Below are 20,696 nucleotides of genomic sequence, written 5' to 3'. Positions count from 1 at the left end.
TACCATCCCAGTTGCTGGAGAAACAGTCACGTCACGGCTTAATAACTCACCGGTGATTGGTGATGGGGACCAAAGCGGGTTCCGCGGACCGTCTCTGGCTTTTTACCCCCGAAGGTTAAATTTAAAACCCCAGGTGACTCTTGGAAATCTGTGCTGTATGATGACAGCGATGATGAAACCGTTGAGCAGAGTCCTGTGGCTGGGCTGCGTGCTGGTCTTTTGCTTCCAGGTCCTGGTTCCCTGCGGGATACCTGGGGCTTGCGGCCTGGACAACGGCTTGGCGATGACCCCTACCATGGGCTGGCTGCACTGGGAGCGCTTCATGTGCAACGTGAACTGCCAAGAAGAGCCAGATTCCTGTATCAGGTATCAGAGATTTGGGGTACCTTCTTCCCTTCGCCTTTCCATATATTTGTCTGGATGTGTTTGGAAGGATGGAGGGTCTCAGCGAGAAAATTTTCAGCTGAAGAGAGAGCTCCCTTATCGCTGCTGCTTTTTTATCCCCAGCAAACTGCCCTGGATGGGGACTAGCCCTGAATTTTCTCTGTGACCCCTGGATGGGGACTAGCTCTAGATTTTCTCCATGTGACCCCTTGGGGTGGGAGTCTGGCCAGCGACCTCTGCTTCTCCACCTCTTTCTGCCTGTTCACTCACCTAAGGTCTTTCTCCATTTACCATCCAGTTCGTTCAGACCCTTATTGAGAGCTACTGCTCCGTCTCTGCCGGGTACTAGCACTGAGAACAGCTGTGGCGGATAGGAGAGACGGGACTAAGACGCGTGTCATTTCTTCTTTTGGGGTCACGGGTTCCTTGGCTCTAGTTTGAGGGAATTTAGAGAGACCATAGTGTCTCCTAGATCTCCCCACCCCATAGCCCTTGGGTATGGCGCCTAGTTGGAACGTTATGCGGAGGATCGTTAGTTGATAAGACAAGTATTGATCCTATCAGACTCACACATCCTTTGTCTGCAGATTGGGAAAGCAACTCTTACCTCAGGGAACCAACTCTGGTGATCTGCAAAACAGTTCTTATCTCACACAGGTTGACTTTCAACTAGATAACCCATTTGAAGGACAAAGCACAGTGCAATACCAGACCCCCTCAATTAGGCATATGGAAGGAATGTTCTTACCCCATGCTCATGCGCAGTCCACGTGTCTGACCCTTTGCGACCCCATGGACTGCAGCCTGCCAGGCTCCTCTGCCCATGGAATTTTCCAGGCAAGAATACTGGAGTGGGGTGCCGTTTCCTCCTCCAGGGGATCTTCCTGACCCAGGGATGGAACCTGCGTCTGTTTCATCTCCTAATTGGCAGGCGGATTCTTTACCACGATTTCCTAGGTGGCGCTAGTGATAAAGACCCTGCCTGCCAGTGCAAGAGATGAAAGAGACACGGGTTCAATCCCTGGGTCAGGAAGATCCCCTGGAGGAGGAAAGGGCAACCCACTCCAGTATTTTTGCCTGGAGAATCGCATGGACAGAGGAGCTTGTCGGGCTACAGTCCATAGGGTCACAAAGAGTCGGACACGACTGAGTGAGGGCACAGGCAAGGAATGTTCTTAGCCTGGAATCTATGGGGGAATTAATGCAAATCTGCAAATGTGAGTATATGTGCTTTTCTGGAGAGAGGATCTTGAGCTTTGTTCAGATTCTCAAATAGACCTCTATCTAGAAAAGTTTAAGAATCACTGATAGATATTGTTTAAAAACATAATAAAGACAGCCTTAGTGCAGAGGCCCCTCTATAAGCAGCGGTCATGGTACATCCCAGTGGCCATAAGTTATTCCTTTGAATGTCTTTACAAATATTGGTCAAACATGACAGAGTTAATTGGCTTTCTAAGTTTCAGACTAAATCCATCATGACTTTGGAGTAAATTATGGCCATCCCATATTTCTTTCTGTCTTTTCCTTTTTTTCCTAAGTGGTGGTTGTCTTATTTTTGTATCTGATTATGAAATTAATGCATGATTATGGCAAAAAATGTGGATAGTAAAGAAGAGTATAAAGAAAATAAAGATTCCCCTCATTTCACCATCCAGAAATAATCATGGTTAAAGTGTTAATATGCAACCTTTCCATTTTTTGCTATGTAAATAAAAACACGAATTTCTTTTTAAAGTGATTTTCAATAAAAATGAGATCACGTTTATGTCACGAGCAGTTAACAAGACTCTGAAGTCTGCCTGCCTGGGTTCAAATTCTAGCTTATTATTACTTTGCCAGGTGATCTTGGGCAAACTGATGATCCCTTTGTAAATTGAAGAATGAGTGCCTGGCACAGAATGAGAGTTTCATAAGTGCAGATTTTATGTATATGCCATACTTTATTTAAACAATCTCCTGTTCATAACTATTCACACTCTTCAATTTTTCATTATTGTGAACAAAGCTTGCTAATAACCACCCTTGTATATCATCTGATTTTTTTCCTTAGAAGTCTAAATCCTGGGTCCAAGGGTATGCTCATTTTGTTTCATATCAAACTGTCCTCCCAAAAGTTTTACAAATGCACCTTCCCAACAACCATGTGGGCTTCTGTGGTGACTCACAAGGTAAACAATCTGCCTGCAATGCAGAAGACCTGGGTTTCAATCCCTGGGTCAGGAAGATCCCCTGGAGAAGGGAATGACTACCCACTCCAGTATTCTTGCCTGGAGAATGCCATGGACAGAGCAACCTGGTGGGCTACAAAGAGGCAGACAGGACTGAGCAGCTCACGCTTTCACTTTCAACAATAGTGTATGAGTTCCTGTTTTCCCCCACAGTCTGGCCAACATTGCATTTTTGTTATTCTTCTGAAATTTGCCAAACTGGTAGGTGTTTTTATTTTCATTTATTTGATTACTGAAAGTTGAACATCTTTTTATAAGTTAAATTGGCTGTTTGTTTGCATGATTTCTTTTCTGCACTGCTTGCTTGTTCCGAATTTTTCAATTGGAGTGTTTGGGGTTATTTTGTTTACTTTTTGGTTTTTGTTTGCTTTCGGTCTACCATAAGTTGTAAACTCAGTGGTTCATTTTTTTTTTTTTTTTTGGACCATTTCGCACAGCTTGTGGGATCTTAGTATCTTAGTTTCCCAACCAGAGATCCAACCTAGGCCCTTGGCAGTGAAAGCTCAGAATCCTAATGACTGGACCACTAAGGAATTCCCAAAACAGTGGTTCTTGCTATATGTTGGTTTTGATATTTATGTATCAAACACCAGGTTTTTCCTTTATGATTTCTGGCTCTGGCATCATGCAAAGAAAGTTCTTTCCTATCTGAATATAAAATAGAATATAAAATTTATATTTTTACTAGTATTTTTATGGGTTTTTAAGTATTTAAATCTTTAATCCAGTTGAACTTTGTTCTCCTATAAGCAATATTATTTAATATGTACCAAATTTCATGATATCAAATGGCTTGAAGGATCTCTTTTCTGAACTTCCTCTTTGATTCTATTTATCTGTGTATTCTAATGCTAATAATACAGCACCAGCTTCATTTATCTTTTGCAGACTATTCATGTATATAACTTTTGAGGTGAAGTTTTTGAGTCATGCTGCAAACTTCCTTAAAAAGTCATTTGGGGATTAAAGGTTTTATTAAATGTCTAGAAGTGTACAGGGAGAGTTTGCTTTTTTTTTAATATTGAGTTTTCTTATTCAAGAACAAAATAATGTCTCTCCATTTATTCTCATAAATTAGAACATCATCAGTCAGTCAGTCAGTTCAGTCACTCAGTCATGTCTGACTCTTTGTGACCCCATGGACTGCAGCATGCCAGGCCCCCCTGTCCATCACCAGCTCCCGAAGTTTACTCAAACTCATGCCCATTGAGTTGGTGATGCCATCCAAACATCTCATCCTCTGTCGTCCCCTTCTCCTCCCGCCTTCAATCTTTCCCAGCATCAGGGTCTTTTTTTGTTTTTCATCAGTGTCTTTTCAAATGAGTCTGTTCTTCGCATCTGGTGGCCAGAATATTGGAGCTTCAGCTTCAGCATTAGTCCTTCCAATGAATATTCAGGACTGATTTCCTTTAGGATGTACTGGTTGAATCTCCTTGCAGTCCAGGGGACTCTGGGAGTCTTCTCCAACACCACAGTTCAAAAGCATCAATTCTTTGGCACTCAGCTTTCTTTATAGTCCAACTCTCACATCCATACATGACTACTGGAGAAAACATAGCTTTGACTAGAGGACCATTGTTGGTAAAGTAACGTCTCTGCTTTTTAATATGCTGTCTAGGTTGGTTATAGCTTTTCTTCCAAGGAGCAAGTGTCTTTTAATTTCATGGCTGCAGTGATTTTGGAGCCCCCCAAAATAAAGTCTGTCACTGTTTCCATTGTTTCCCCATCTATTTGCCATGAAGTAATGGGATAAGATGCCATGGTCTTAAGTTTTCTGAATGTTGAGTTTTAAGCCAATTTTTTCACTCTCCTCTTTCACTTTCATCAAGAGGCTCTTTAGTTTTTCTTTGCTTGTGCTTCATCCAGCCCAGCATTTCACATGATGTACTTCTGCATTTAAGTTAAATAAGTAGGGTGACAACATACAGCCTTGACGTACTCCTTTTCCTATTTGGAACCAGTCTGTTGTTCCAAGTCCAGTTCTAACTGTTGCTTCCTGACCTGCATACAGATTTCTCAGGAGGCAGATCAGGTGGTCTGGTATTCCCATCTCTTTCAGAATTTTCCACAGTTTGTTGTGATCCACATAGTCAAAGGCTTTGGTATAGTCAATAAGGCAGAAATAGATGTCTTTCTGGAACCCTCTTGCTTTTTCAATGATCCAGTGGATGTTGGCAATTTGACCTCTGGTCGCTCTGCCTTTTCTAAATCTAGCTTGAACATCTGGAAGTTCACGGTTCACATACTGTTGAAGCCTGGCTTGGAGGATTTTGAGCATTATTTTGCTGGTGTGTGAGATGAGTGCAACTGTGCTGTAGTCTGAACATTCTTTGGCATTGCCTTTCTTTGGGATTGGAATGAAAACTGACCTTTTCCAGTCCTGTGGCCACTGCTGAGTGTTCCAAATTTGCTGGCATATTGAGTGCAGCACTTTCACAGCATCATCTTTTAGGATTTGAAATAGCTCAACTGGAATTCCATCACCTCCACTAGCTTTGTTCATAGTGATGCTTCCTAAGGCCCACTTGACTTCTCATTCCAGGATGTCTGGCTCTAGGTGAGTGATCACACCATCATGATTATCTGGGTCATAAAGACCTTTTTTTGTACAGTTCTTCTGTGTATTCTTGTCACCTCTTCTTAATATCTTCTACTTCGGTTAGGTCCATACCATTTCTGTCCTTTATTGAGCCCATCTTTCTTTACATGAAATTTTCCCTTGGTATCTGATTTTCTTGATGAGAGCTCTAGTCTTTCCCATTTTGTTGTTTTCCTCTATTTCTTTGCACTAATCACTGAGCAAGGCTTTCTTATCTCTCCTTGCTATTCTTTGGAACTTTGCATTCAAATAGGTATATCTTTCCTTTTCTCCTTTGCCTTTTGCTTCTCTTCTTAGTTATTTGTAAACATCATTGTTTATTCAAATGAGCCCTGCACTTAATTTTAAAATTACCTCTGGGTATTTTAGGTTTTGTCTGTTGCTTATTTGTTTGCTCTTGTGAATGGTGTCTTTTTCTCTGAATAGGTTATTGTTGATATCTAAAGAAGCTACTGATTATGTTTACTTTGTAGTTTTACTTTACTGAACTGTCTTCTTAGTTCTAATAGCCTTTTCAGTTTTATGTATTTCTCATTCCTCTTTTAATTGTTTGGGGTTATTAGGGGTAGAAGGGGAAGGAGTGAGAAGAAAAAGGCCAGTCCATTTTACCTTCATTAGTTGTAATTACTACCAAATTATTACTGGGTTGAAAAATAAATTGCAAAACCTCGAGATGCCTAATAAATCAGAGTACCCAAGCATTTGTCTAATGAATTGTAATGATTCTTGGAATTTGTCTTTCAGCGAGAAGCTCTTCCTGCAGATAGCTGAGATCATGGCCTCAGATGGCTGGAAGGATGTAGGTTATGAGTATATCTGCATTGATGACTGTTGGATGGCTCCTGAAAGAGATTCAAAAGGCAGACTTCAGGCAGACCCTAAACGCTTTCCTGGTGGGATCCGCCGCCTAGCTAATTATGTGAGTGTATGGTAATTCTCTTTTTCATTCAGGTGACTATAAGCATATCTGTACATAATCTTGCTCAAAACACTTGGAAAGTAAAATAGCTGTTACTATCCAAACAATGAATTGTAAGGCTTATTGGGTAGAATTTTCATCCCATCAGCAGATCTGTGTTTTGCAATAGTTCTTGAGGCCCATCTTGGAGAAGTTCTCTTTTTGCTGAAATCACTGAATTCTCTAGGAGAAAAAAAGGAACTTGGTTCTTGACATGCATGCATATATTGCCATATAAATTTTGAGCAGTTATCACAATTGTACTATAGACTACAACTTTAGAAGATAGAAGGAATATGTTCTGGAGATTGTTATATTCTGGAGTAATGGAGCCAGACACTAGCTAAAGGCAGTGAAGACAGATACTGAGTACAATTCAGTACTGTTGTAATAGGGTAAAGAGCCAAGTTAAATCCAAAATACACCAAAGATGAGTGGGGTTTTAAATAACCAGATTGTGGGGGGTCAGTGGATGAACAATTACTAAGAGGAGATATCAGGAGGCGGGGAAGCAAGCCAAGCACTTAGACATCAAGGGTGGGGCAAAAGGAATTTGATCAGATATTAAAAGGTGGAGGAGGGAGGGTGACTTTGCAGGATTCTTACTAAAACTAGACAGGGAAAGCTAAGGTAGATGCGTACTTGAAAGGGGGTTCAGAGGTGCCTAAGGTTCAGTCAAGGAAAGAGTCTTTGTCCAGATAAATCTATCATTGCCCTGAAAATGTAACTTTTAAGATCCTGTCAAATGAAGATCAGAGCAGCTGACAGCTTTCACATCAGTTCTATGCTATTGTTACATGTAGAGTTTGAACTCAGCAGAACTGGAGACTTTGCTCTTTATCTCCTGACAAACTAATCTGGATAATTTTATGGGCTGGGGGGCAGGGGAAAGCCCCCCACCCACCCAGTACCTACCTGGTGAGGTGTACTGGTCTCTGCCTCTAGCCTGAAGTGGTTCTCTCTATTTCATGATTGCCCTTCTAGCGAGGTGACTCTTCTCTCTCATTTCAGGTTCATAGCAAAGGACTGAAGCTAGGGATTTATGCAGATGTTGGAAACAAAACCTGCGCAGGCTTTCCTGGGAGTTTTGGATACTATGACATTGATGCCCAGACCTTCGCTGACTGGGGAGTAGATCTCCTAAAATTTGATGGTTGTTACTGTGACAGTATACAACATTTGGCAGAGGGTATGTTTCATCCACAAGATTTAGCCAAGAGCAAAAGGCAGAACTTTGAGGACAAGGTAGCTAAGCATCCAAAGAACTAATCCTCGCTTTGGAAATATCCAGTCACGATACTGGAAATGATGATTCTCTGTGTCCCAGAGCTCCTGCCTCTTCTTTCAGTTTGTCCACGCATTTATTCATTCATGCATGTAAAAGCCACATGTACCTAACCACAGCTAATGTCATGAACTTTTCATGTAAGAGAGCTCTGAGTTGACTGCAGATAATTGTTAACTCTCTGTCCATCACTGGGAAAAGAATCCCAGATGTCAAACAGTCAAAGAGAGAAGAGCATCTTCCTTCCTGCCCTTCCTCAATATAGGCACCATCCTGCACTCTCGCCTCAGAACAATCCCAGCAGTCTGGGTGGCACTACACACAGTGTAACCACAGAGTCACCTCTCTGTGCTGCTGGTTTAAAATAGAAATGTGGCCCTTCCAGGCAGCTTCTTTTAAAAATATACAGCCCCAGCTGGAAATTCTTTCCTTTATTTTACACATTGTTTTCTCATACAGGTTATAAGCAAATGTCCTTGGCCCTGAACAGGACTGGCAGAAGCATTGTGTACTCCTGTGAGTGGCCCCTTTATATGTGGCCCATTTTTAAGGTGAGCTAGTGAGCCCAGAATCCAACAGAGCCTTGCTGATAGATTTTCAGAACTCAAGAGCAAAGGAGACGAAGGTCCCTGTCAAAGTCCAGCCTTACTTAACAGTCTCATCCTGCCATTTCTCCCAGGATCTATCCACTTCTCACCATCCCCACTGCTGTAATTGGAGACTAAGCTACCATAAACTGGGAAGCCAGTCATCTTTGATTCTTTTTGTCTCACAGTTCACAACCTATCTGCAGCAATCCTTTTAGTACTGCCTACAAAATATATCCTGAATCAGCTCACTTCATTATCATGTTAACCTATTCAATTTCCTTCTATGAGATTAGCACTATTTACCTATTTACCTATTGTCTGTCTCCTCCATTAAAATGTAAGCTCCAGGAGGGCCGGGACCTTTTCTGACTTTATCAGTGTATCCCTACCTTATGGTAAGTGTTGAATAATTACTTATAGAATGAATCCCTGCTATCTTCTTCTGATCTCTGCAAAATTCTCTAACCTCTTTCTAAACATCTTAAACCTCAGATAGCCTACCTGCCTATCTACAAACTTTTATTTCTAATTAAACATAACAAATTATATGCCTGGGATTCAAATTGCCTTATCATCTGCTGACTGAGTCCTATGTGATTTGGAACTTTTACTTATTTAGATCATTTTAGTTATTTTTTTATTGAAGTATAGTTGATTTATAGTATCATACTAGGAAATCACTGTATTTGCTTCTGATTATAAAAGTAATACATGTACATTTTGGAAAAGTTTGACCGTGAAGTATAGAAAAAATTAAAATCCTCCATAATCCCAAGACAGTAGTCCCCCCATCCCACAGTTTTGCTTTCCATGGCTTCAGTTACCAAAGTATTAAATGGAAAATTCCAGAAATAAACAACTCTAAGTTTTAAATTGCACATGTTCTGAGTATCATGATAAAATCTTATTCCATCTCACTCTATCCTGCCTGGGACATGAATCATCCTTTTTGTCCAGCATATGCATGCTGTGTACACTACCCACCCATTGGTACCTGTATAGGAAAAAAAAGTACTACATATAATATACTGTCTGTGGTTTCAGGCATCTACTTGGAGTCTTAGAATGCATCTCCCACACATAAAGGGGGACTGCTGCACCTAGTTACTGTTTGCTAAATTTCCAGCAAAAACAGTGTTAGAACCATTTTAAGTTATATAGCCTACTTCTGAAGCAAACATCTTACAATGAAATTCCATTATATTAATGATAAGGATTTAGCTCTCCTCATAGAGACCTTTAATCTGTAAACTAAGGAGGCTACAAGTGCCTTTTTATTTTTTTTCCCATTTATTTTCTGGTTTTTTTTCCCATTTATTTTTATTAGTTGGCGGCTAATTACTTTACAATATTGTAATGGTTTTTGCCATACATTGACATGAATCAGCCACGGATTTACATGTGTTCCCCATCCCGATTCCCCCTCCCGTCTCCCTCTCCATCCCATCCCTCTGGGTCTTCCCAGTGCATCAGCCCTGAGCACTGAGAGAATAGCATTGAAACAAGTATACTATCAAGGGTGAAACATCACCAGCCCGGGTTAGATGCATGAGACAATAAAACATGATTGTTTTCCTATCACAAGAATGTTAGTAGAAAGTAAACAGAAGAGTTCTCTCTGTTTTCACAGCCCAATTACACAGAAATCCGAGAGTACTGCAATCACTGGAGAAATTTTGCTGACATTTATGATTCTTGGCAAAGTATAAGGAATACCTTGGACTGGACATCTTCTAACCAGAAGATAATTGTTCCTGTTGCAGGACCAGGAGGTTGGAATGACCCAGATATGGTAAGAACCTGAGCCCTCTGGTTCAAGCTCCTGAAGTGGACCTGTTTCCTTCCTACTTGACACCCAGGACAAATCAGAAGGGAGAAGTTCCTGGGAGGAGGCTTTATGTGAGAGTAATCAGAGCAGGATGCCCTGGAAGGTGACTTGTCTCTATGTCTAGGTAACTTTAAGAATGTTTTATCTCCCTTGAATTCTTACTTCATTATTTGTCCCAGTTGGTGATTGGCAACTTTGGCCTCAGCCGGGATCAGCAAATAACTCAGATGGCCCTCTGGGCTATCATGGCAGCTCCATTACTCATGTCCAATGATCTCCGACACATCAGCCCTGAAGCCAAAGCCCTTCTTCAGGATAAGGATGTAATTGCCATCAACCAGGACCGCTTAGGCAAGCAGGGGTACCGACTTAGAAAGGTAATGTTCTATTATTAGAAAAGTAATGTTCTATGGGAGAAAATAGAAATTGGCCAGGAACGTCTTCTCCTGCCTTCTCATTTACAATTCATCCAAATGTTTATTTGGGGTGTGTATTTTAAGATGGTTTAATACTCAAGTACCAAGTTTGTCTTGGACTGAAATCTGTTACTTTATGGAGGATATGCACTGATCTTTAAAGAAGGCATTTTTTAATCTTGATATCATAATCAATAATGAGGCTCCTTTGTGCTACTTTTCTCTAAAAGTGCTCGATAATTCTAAGACATAATACCATAAATAATATGGCAGCTTATTGCTAGTTACCAAACTATCACACCTCTTTTCCTGGCTTGCTTTTCAGGAGAACAACTTTGAGGTGTGGGAACGCCCTCTCTTGAACTTAGCATGGGCTGTGGCTATAGTAAACCTGCAGGAGATTGGTGGACCTCGTTCTTACACCATCTCTGTTACTTCCTTGGGTCGAGGACTGGCCTGTAATCCTGACTGCCTGATCACAGAGCTCCTGCCTGAGAAGAGGAAGCTTGGGTTTTATGAATGGACTTCAAGTTTAAAAACTCAAATAAATCCCACAGGCACTGTTTTGCTTAGGCTAGAAAGAACAAGCTCAGTTCAGTTCAGTTACTCAGCTGTGTCTGACTCTTTGTGACCCCAGGGACTGCAGCATGCCAGGCTTCCCTGTCCATCACCAACTCCATGAGTTTACTCAAACTCATGTCCATTGAGTGGATAATGCCATTCAATCATCTCATCCTCTGTCATCCCATTCTCCTCTCGCCTTCAATCTTTCCTAGCATCAGGGTCTTTTCCAGTGCGTCAGTTCTTTGCATCAGGTGGCCAAAGTATTGGAGATTCAGCATTAGTCCTTCCAATGAATATTCAGGACCGATTTCCTTTAGGATGTACTGGTTGAATCTCCTTGCAGTCCAAGGGACTCTGGGAGTCTTCTCCAACACCACAGTTCAAAAGCATCAATTCTTTGGCACTCAGCTTTCTTTATAGTCCAACTCTCACATCCGTACATGACTACCGGAAAAACCATTGCTTTGACTAGGCTTCGTTGGCAAAGTAATGTCTCTGCTTTTTAATATGCTGTCTAGGTTGGTCATAGCTTTTCTTCCAAGGAGCAAGCATCTTTTTATTTCATGGCTGCAGTCACCATCTGCAGTGATTTTGGAGCCCCCCAAAATAAAGTCTGTCACTGTTTTCATTGTTTCCCCATCTATTTGCCATGAGGTGATGGGACCAAATGCCATCTTAGTTTTCTGAATGCTGAGCTTTAAGCCAACTTTTTCACTCTCCTCTTTCACTTTCATCCAAAGGCTCTTTTAGGCTTTCTGTGCTTTCTGCCATAAGGGTGGTGTCATCTGCATATCTGAGGTTATTGATATTTCTCCCAGCAATCTTGATTCCAGTTTATGCTTCATCCACCCCGGCATTTCACATGATGTACTCTGCATATAAGTTAAATAAGCAAGGTGACAACATACAGCCTTGACATACTCCTTTCCCGATTTGGAACCAGTCTGTTGTTCCAAGTCCAGTTCTAACTGTTGCTTCCTGACCTGCATACAGATTTCTCAGGAGGCAGATCAGGTGGTCTGGTATTCCCATCTCTTTCAGAATTTTCCACAGTTTGTTGTGATCCACATAGTCAAAGGCTTTGGTATAGTCAATAAAACAGAAGTAGATGTTTTTCTGGAACTCTCTTGCTTTTCCAATGATCCAGTGGATGTTGGCAATTTGATCTCTGGTCGCTCTGCCTTTTCTAAATCTAGCTTGAACATCTGGAAGTTCACAGTTCACATACTGTTGAAGCCTGGCTTGGAGGATTTTGAGCATTATTTTGCTGGTGTGTGAGATGAGTGCAACTGTGCTGTAGTCCGAACATTCTTTGGCATTGCCTTTCTTTGGGATTGGAATGAAAACTGACCTTTTCCAGTCCTGTGGCCACTGCTGAGTGTTCCAAATTTGCTGGCATATTGAGTGCAGCACTTTCACAGCATCATCTTTTAGGATTTGAAATAGCTCAACTGGAATTCCATCACCTCCACTAGCTTTGTTCATAGTGATGCTTCCTAAGGCCCACTTGACTTCTCATTCCAGGATGTCTGGCTCTAGGTGAGTGATCCCACCATCATTATTATCTGGGTCGTAAAGATCTTTTTTGTACAGTTCTTCTGTGTATTCTTGTCACCTCTTCTTAATATCTTCTGCTTCTGTTAGGTCCATATGATTTCTGTCCTTTATTAAGCCCATCTTTGCATGAAATATTCCCTTGGTATCTATAATTTTCTTGATGAGAGCTCTAGTCTTTCCCATTCTATTGTTTTCCTCTATTTCTTCGCATTGATCACTGAGGAAGGCTTTCTTATCTCTCCTTGCTGTTCTTTGGAACTCTACGTTCAAACGGGTATATCTTTCCTTTTCTCCTTTGCCTTTAGCTTCTTTTCTTTTCTCAGATATTTGTAAGGCCTCCTCAGACAACCATTTTGCCTTTTTGCATTTCTTTTTCTTGGCGATTGTCTTGATCACTGCCTCCTGTACAATGTCACAGACCTCCACCCATAGTTCTGGCACTCTATCAGGTATAATCCCTTGAATCTATTTGTCACTTCCACTGTATAATTGTAAAAAATTTGATTTAGGTCATACCTGAATGGTCTAGTGGTTTTCCCTACTTTCTTCAACTTAAGTCTAAATTTGTCAATAAGGTGTTCATGATCTGAGCCAGTCAGCTCCCGGTCTTGTTTTTGCTGACTGTATAGAGCTGCTCCATCTTCGGCTGCAAAGAATATAATCAATCTGATTTCTGTATTGACCATCTGGTGATGTTCATGTGTAGAGTCTTCTCTTGTGTTGTTGGAAGAGGGTGTTTGTTATGACTCTTGGCAAAACTCTGTTAGCCTTTGCCCTGCTTCATTCTGTACTCTAAGGCCAAATTTGCCTGTTACTCCAAGTATCTCTTGACTTCCTACTTTTGCATTCCAGTCCCATATGATGAAAAGGACATCTTTTGGGGGTGTTAATTCTAGAAGGTCTTGTAGGTCTTCGTAGAACCATTCAACTTCAGCCTCTTCAGCATTATTGGTTGGGGCATAGACTTGGATTACTGTGATATTGAATGATTTGCCTTGGAAATGAACAGAGATCATTCTGTCATTTTTGAGATTGCAAGCTAGACTGCATTAAAAAGCTTCCTTTACAAGTGACTACCCTGCTTTTGTCCATCTTCAGCTGTTTTTATTTCCTTGAGTAAGATTTTCCACACTTGAGCTATCTGAAAATATTTTGGGGAAAAGCCTTTGAACCAGATATGAATAGCTGAGAAAGAATAGCTTAGTAATATTAATAAGTAAAATAATAATTTACAGACATACCTCATTTTGTTGCATTTAACAAATACTGTAGGGGTTTGAGGTTTTTTGTTTTTTTTCACAAATTGAAGGTTTGTGGCAACCCTGCGTCTGTCACAAGTCTATTGACCCTGTTTCTCCAACAGCATTTACTCACTTCATGTCTGTGTCACATTTTGGTAATTCCCGCAATATTTCAACCTTTTTCGTTATTATTGTATTTGTCATGGTGATTGTGATTTACTACGGCAAAAAATATTGACTCACTGAAGACTTAGATGATAGTTAGCAATAAAGTATTTTTAATGCATCCATTGTTTTAGATATAATGCTATTGCTAGTATTTAATAGATTACAGTATAAATGTTAAGTTTTATATGCACTGGAAAACCAAAAAGCTGGTGACTACCTTTTTATCTGTTGCCTGTATGGGAACTACAGACCAGGCACTATTCTAGATGCACAAGGTGTACTGACCTTACAACAACCCTGATGCAGGTACTTAGTCGCTGTAAACTACAGCCAGGATTTTAAAACAAGGCTGATGGCTCAACTGGTAAAGAATCCACCCACAATGCGGGGAGACCCCAGTTCAATTCCTGAGTCAGAAGATCCCCTGGAGAAGGGATAGGCTATCCACTCCAGTATTCTTGGACTTCCCTTGTGGCTCAGCTGGTAAAGAATCGACCTGCAGTGCAGGAGACCTGGGTTCGATCCCTGGGCTGGGAAGATCCCCTGGAGAAGGGAACAGCTATCCACTCCAGTATTCTGGCCTGGAGAATTCCATGGACTGTATAGTCCTTGGAGTCCCAAAGAGTTGGACACAACTGAGCAACTTTCACTTTTTAACCCTTACACCACTACCTACTTGGATGGCACTAATTCTTAGCCTAAAGGCCAGTACTTTGGCCACCTGATGCAAAGAGCAAGCCAACTCATTGGAAAATACCCTAATGCTGGGAAAGACTGAAGGCAGGAGAAGGGGGTGACAGAGAATGAGATGGTTGGATGGCATCACCGACTCAATGGACATGAGTTTGAGCAAACTCTGGGAATAGTGAAGGGCAGGGAAACCTGGCATGCTGCAGTCCATGGGGTCGCAGAGTCAGACACAGCTGAGTGACTGAAATGAACTGAAAGGGAATATAAAAAGAAACCTACTTAATTGAAGGGAAAAAAAAACCCTACCCTAGAAGGATTACCCTTCATAAATAGATGATTTAGAGGCAACCCATGCATGTGTGCTCATTTGCTTCAGTTGTGTACTACTCTTTGCAACCCTGTGGACTGTACCCCACCAGGCTCCTGTCCTTGGCAAGAATACTGGAATGGGTTGCTATACCCTCCTCCAGGGGATCTTCCCATCCCGGGGATCGAACCAGTATCTAGTACGTCTCCTGCAAATGTGGGTTCTTTACCACTCACTATGCCACCTGGGAGGCAATCCAACAGACCACATTACTGAATTTTTATGGAAGAATCTTGTCAGGAAACACCCCTACACACACACTTAACTTTCTAAGTCTAGAAACAGTCGTTTTTGTAATCCAACAAATGCAAATGGCTTTCTTTCACCAACAGTTGGTACATTATGACCTAAAATACCAAATGTCTGGACAGAAGACACCCTCCCCTTCAAGATGAATTGCCTTATCTTGAGGTCCTACGGCAAGGCAATGAACTTCAAATTGGGGTATGGAGGAATGAGTCATTGGAGGATTTCCAACCTTCCTTTTCCTCTACCTGAGGACCAACCTGCAGCTAATGCTTCAGGCCTACCCCTTTTCCACTTCCCCTTTTACTATCACCCTTATCCCACATAAGCAAAAAAGCTGTTCAGCTCACCCATCATGAATGCAGGACAGTTCAAAAGGCCCACTCAAAAATACAATATGCATGTTGTAACAATTCCTTAGCCTGTCAGGTGATAACTGATTTTTCAGTTGAAATTCAACTCAGTTGAAAAAACTGAGTTTTTTCAATAAAACTGGAGGACTATTAACTGGCTATACTAACATTGGAATAGAATTCACAAATCCAGACTTAATTCATCCACAGAAACTAACTTGTAAGGAAACACCTCCATCTCCAGTTACCAAAATGCTTATTTGCTTCACCTCCAGTTTTGCTGCACAAGAATGAAGAATACAAAAGCATACAGAGGATTCCAACTGTTAGGCACTTTACAACGTGAATAGGTTATTCCCCATAGATTCCACTGGGGAGTTTAACTCAACTTTTACCTACTTTAAATTTTGAGGAAGCTTAGGGGGGATGAGACACATATAAGGGCTTCCCCGGTGGTGCAGTGGTAAAGAATCCACCTGCCAAGCAGGAGACTGGGATTCAATCCCTGGGTTGGAAAGATTCCCTGGGGAAGGAAACAGTAACCCACTCCAGTTTTCTTGCCTGGAGAATCCCATGGACAGAGAGAGGAGCTTGGCAGGCTACAGTCCATGGGGTCATAAATGAATTGGATGTGACTGAACAATACTGTGCCTAGAGAACTGGGTTGAAATTCCTCAACTTTAGTTGACTTATTAATTCTGGTGAATTTAGTAGTAAATGTGAGACAAATTATGTCACTCCTGGTGAACCCCATTTTCAATATGGACATAATTGTCCCAAGTGCTGAAAGTAGCAAACCCATCACAGCATCTGGTGTGATATCAGTCAGATAACTCCTAATGAGTCAAGAATCCAAAACCATCAAGCATGAATTTCCCAAAAAGGATTTTATTGATGACATTTTTATTTCCCTTCCAAAGAAACCAACTGGAACTAAATGAAGTAAATGATCTCAAACTTTTATTGTCTTCATAATAAAACAAAATATGAAGCTCAAAATTGGATCACTTGGCCCTGTAATAGAACAGGAAAAACAGTGAGTTTTTGTAGTTTGTGAACAATCTTTACTCCATCAAGAATAGACACATCCCTTATTAAAAACCAGTCTTTCCATTTCCCCCTTCTTACTCATGTCAAAACTCCAAAATCTATGGATCTTAGTTATATTGAGAGGACTGACTGCCCTGATCTTAAAGAGGGGCCACAAAAAACGAGTAGGCAGAAATCTTCACCTCTCAACATTACACCACCTCTCAACATCTTCCCTGGTAGCTCAGACGGTAAAGCATCTGCCTACAATGTGGGAGACCCAGGTTCAATCCCTGGGTCAGGAAGATCTCCTGGAGAAGGAAATGGCAACCCACTCCAGTATTCTTGCCTGGAAAATCCCATAGATGGAGAAGCCTGCTAGGCTACAGTCCATGGACATGCTGAGCAACTTCACTTGATTTTCTTTCAACATTACAAATCCATATAGAAAATATTGCACCTTTCACCCCATAGTTATACCTTTCTCTTCTTATCGCCTCCCAACTCAAAATGCTTGCATCTCTTAATAGCCAGCATTCTCTTCGATCTACAGTTGGGCTCAACACATTCAAGCCTCAGTACAATCTTCTTTGTAGTTTTAGCCTGGAAAAATAAGTCAAAGCCTTCATAAATCACTGCAGAAAATCCTTCTTCAAAAATATGACTGCTGGGTCAAGTACTACATACAGCAAAGCTCTGCAAAATTTTAAAGTTGTGATAATTTGTCTTAAGCTATAGGGAGAAAACAGAATTGTGAAAATAAGTGGATGTTGTGGTGACCCAAGGACAAAAGAGCAGATAAAACCAAGGAGGGTCTTGGAATGCAGAACAGAAAAACCAGACCCTTATGTCTCCTTTCCTACCCCATAGGGAGAAGGTATTTGCCTACCCAGTATACATGCCTCATCCAATCAGCACATGATCCCACTCCTTGTACCCTGAGTATAAAAGTAGACTAAGGACCCCTGTTCAACATCAGTTCTCCCTTGAGCTAGCCTGCTGTTCTAACAGCATCTCCCATTCTAATAAATTTTATTTTCCACTCGTTCTGTCTCATGTCTTGAAATTCTTTTCCAACCTGCACCCAGACCACGACAGATATAAAAGAAAATGGTGGCATTATCTACTTGAAATCAAGTTCTCCATTCATATCAAATATCATAGAGGATTTCTTATCAAATAGGCCCTCATCACACCACCTTGGCCTTTTAGCAGTTAAGTATTCTGCACAGGCAAAAATGGGTCAACTGAGTCCATGCAACTATACTTCAAACAGCGTCTGCAACCCATTAAACAAGGTTAATAAATATTACTTAAATCTACTCTTCAGAGACTACAATTACATCGAGATTTTATGTGATATTACTTAACTCACAAAGTACACTTCTCACAAATATTCAACTTTTAAAGCCTGCTCCTGTAGTCAGAATTCTATTGCTGTTCTCAAAAGGGCAAAAACATAGGTACAACGTCTGCTCCTGTAGTCAGAATTCTATTGCAGTTCTCAAAAGGGCAAAAACATAGGTACAACGTCCCCATCTCCTAAACAAGCTACCCAGATGTTGAAATGGAAATTACTACCTTGAGATCAAACCATTGGATCCATTAGGTCCAATATACCTAAATGAACACTGAAATCATTCCTGAATACTTTCTGGAACCAGGCTGAATGAGGAGCTAAGTGATAAAGAAATGCTGTTTGTGGGAAGGCTATGCTCCAAGCATTGTGTACTTTAAGGGGTAGACAAGTTACCTGGGGTGGAACAGAAACTCAGAAATTCAGACTGAGAACCACAGGTTATTCAGGAAGTCAGTGGCAGACCTAAATGGCTATTTTAAAGAACTTTTAAGACTTCGTCAGGTAAGTAGCTGACTTCAGGCTTCTGAACAGATCTGAGACACAAAATAAGAGAAGGATTCTTACTGCAAGCATGAGAATTCCTTAGGACATGACAACAGATAAGAACAGGGCAAAGGAGAGGATTTACAGTTGTACTCAAACTTCAGTCCTTAGGAAAGCAAGTCTCATTCCTTCATGTTTGCCTCTTCACAAAGAGGAGGACAAAAAATATAAAACAGTGAGGCAGTGCAATACTGTACACTGCAATCAGACCTGGACTGCACTCCCAGCTACCTCCACAGGTAGACTAGATGTCTCCACAGGTAATTGAGGTAACTTCACTGAAACTTTTAAAAACACACACCTATATTGTAGATGTGTGTGGGCTAAAAATAAATGTGAAGTCTCTGCCACGGTCAGTGAGAAGCATATCAAACAGTAATTATTACAAACCTTTTTCCGGAAAATTGGCTTAGTCTGCCCACCATAGCCACTCTGCTTCCTGTCATAACGCCGCTTTCCTGGGAGAACGCAAGGTATTCGTCAGGGTTTATCAAACATAACCAATCAGAACAGACACATGAAAAAGTCTTCTCATCAATTTTACCTTGGACTTTCCAGCAGTAATATCAATCAATGCCCAAGTGGGAAAGGGAGGGGAGACTGGGCTCGCGTATTCTATTACTACACAAATGCTGCATTAAAACCAAATCACGTACAAACCATCTTACCCTGGGCATATAAAGAATCCTTGCCCTTCTTGTACTGTGTCACTTTGTGGGGCTGGTGCTTCCCACACTTCTTACAGAAAGTCCGGCGGGTTTTTGGAACGTTCACCTGGTAAATAAACCGTTCAGAACATAGTGTTATCAGACCATCAGCACAAAGCCCAACCCAACCCAGCTGAAGCTAAGCCATCCCACGAGGACTCGACTCTCAAACTCCTCGCCAACACACAACGCTGACTATAAAGTGGTCTAGCCCCATGTACTTCAAGTACAGCGGCCTCCACCGAGTCCCAAACTAAAACAAGAACATATTCCTTCTACCGCTGCCTAAGTCTACCCCTTAGATCTCATCACTTCAATTCCTGGCCCCAAAGCCCAGTCCCTTTGGGCTCGATCCTGGCAACATTGGGTTCCTTCGGTACAACGAGTCCACGCAGGGGCCTGGTCACATCCAGAGACGACACCATCAACAGAGAGGAAAAGATTAGACTGGATATTACCAGACCCCACCGCAAGCTCCTACCATGTTTGCGAGAGCGATACCAGCACAAAAAGAATGAGGTCTGGCCGGAAACGGAAGTATATAGGAGGTTTCTCGTCGCGCTTCCTCATGGGAGTCGGTGGGAACAACCATAGAGTCTCAGGCTCTGTGCACACCTCCCTCTGGCGTCTGAGAGGACTCAACTCAAGCTGCAGGCACAAGCTTAAAGAAGGGCTCCGGCTGAAGCTGACGTACTCTCTTCAACTTCCTCTCGCCCCACTCCAGCTTTGCAGCTTTTCCTCACTTCCTCACTTTTGGCGGATACTGCTGCGTAGCAGCGGTAAGTGAAGGAAGCAGTGCTTCCAGACCGTCTGGCTTCCATGTGCCTATCCCCGAGGGAAGCCAGGACCAGAGTGAACTGGACGAGCCCTCCACCTTCATGTCCAATTCCTGTTCCACTTCAAGGTCACTGGGAACAACATCTTTAAGTGAACTGTCGGTTCACTGAAGGCTTACAGGGAACCAGTGCTCTAGCTCATCTATCACATCGCTATTTGGTGCATTCAACAAATGTTTATTTATTTATTTATTTATTTTTTAACAAATGTTTATTGAATGCCTATTCTGTGTTGGGCACCATTCTAGCGGAGGGTGGACAGGCTTAGTCGCTTCAGGTGTCCGACTCTTTGCGACCCTATGGACTGTAGCCTGCCAGGTTCCTCTGTCCATGGGATTCTCCAAGCAAGAATACTGGAGTGGGTTGTCATGCACCACTCCAGGGCATCTTCCCGACCCAGGGATTGAACAGGCAGTCTCTTAGGTCTCCTGCATTGGCAGGCGGGTTCTTTACCATTGAGCCACCTGGGAAGCCCTCATAAATGTATAATTACAGACTAAATACTTTGTAAGAAAGGAACAGTGCTCGGCATTAAACAGCCCCCGTTTGTTTAGGGAGCAAGTTGGCTGCCCTAGGTTCTGCAAAGTGAGGATGAAATTGTTCAGCTCCAACAACGGCAATAAACAGGCCAAAAGATAGAACGTATCCAGCAGCTCACTTCTCTGCACATCCGGTGGAAGGCATGTGCCAGGTTTCAAGAGAGTCCAGCAGAGAAAGACTGAAGGGTTCTGGGCATTTTAAGTG

At 41.8% G+C, this 20,696-nt stretch overlaps 2 protein-coding genes across 2 annotated transcripts; one reads left to right on the top strand and one right to left on the bottom strand.

The window, feature by feature from the left end:
* The first annotated feature begins 33 nt into the window (after positions 1-33).
* GLA (galactosidase alpha) lies at positions 34-13,650 on the top strand. Its single transcript, XM_061136862.1, has 7 exons — positions 34-366; positions 5,959-6,133; positions 7,184-7,361; positions 7,917-8,008; positions 9,678-9,839; positions 10,055-10,252; positions 10,617-13,650. Exons 1-7 carry the CDS (start codon positions 158-160, stop codon positions 10,920-10,922), a joined length of 1,320 nt encoding a protein of 439 aa, XP_060992845.1. The 5' UTR covers positions 34-157; the 3' UTR covers positions 10,923-13,650.
* Positions 13,651-16,345: 2,695 nt separating this feature from the next.
* Positions 16,346-19,730, bottom strand: RPL36A (ribosomal protein L36a). Its single transcript, XM_061136863.1, has 5 exons — positions 19,598-19,730; positions 19,078-19,183; positions 18,800-18,867; positions 16,987-17,109; positions 16,346-16,491 (listed from the first exon to the last, which is right to left on the bottom strand). Exons 1-5 carry the CDS (start codon positions 19,706-19,708, stop codon positions 16,471-16,473), a joined length of 429 nt encoding a protein of 142 aa, XP_060992846.1. The 5' UTR covers positions 19,709-19,730; the 3' UTR covers positions 16,346-16,470.
* Between the last annotated feature and the right edge of the window lie 966 nt (positions 19,731-20,696).

This window comes from Dama dama, chromosome X (assembly GCF_033118175.1).
Source record: "Dama dama isolate Ldn47 chromosome X, ASM3311817v1, whole genome shotgun sequence".
Lineage (NCBI taxonomy): Eukaryota > Metazoa > Chordata > Mammalia > Artiodactyla > Cervidae > Dama > Dama dama.
The sequence above is the reverse complement of the archived record's forward strand: the minus strand, read 5'-3'. Positions and strand labels throughout refer to the sequence as shown.

Coding starts and splice junctions, on each gene's coding strand:
- GLA (XM_061136862.1), top strand. CDS start 158: ATGATGACAGCGATGATGAAACCGTTGAGCAGAGTCCTGTGGCTGGGC. Junction 6,134..7,183: donor TCCGCCGCCTAGCTAATTAT/GTGAGTGTATGG, acceptor CTCTCATTTCAG/GTTCATAGCAAAGGACTGAA. Junction 10,253..10,616: donor AGGGGTACCGACTTAGAAAG/GTAATGTTCTAT, acceptor CTTGCTTTTCAG/GAGAACAACTTTGAGGTGTG.
- RPL36A (XM_061136863.1), bottom strand. CDS start 19,708: ATGGTTGTTCCCACCGACTCCCATGAGGAAGCGCGACGAGAAACCTCC. Junction 19,184..19,597: donor GTATCGCTCTCGCAAACATG/GTAGGAGCTTGC, acceptor TTTATTTACCAG/GTGAACGTTCCAAAAACCCG. Junction 16,492..16,986: donor GAGGCGATAAGAAGAGAAAG/GTATAACTATGG, acceptor GTTCTATTACAG/GGCCAAGTGATCCAATTTTG.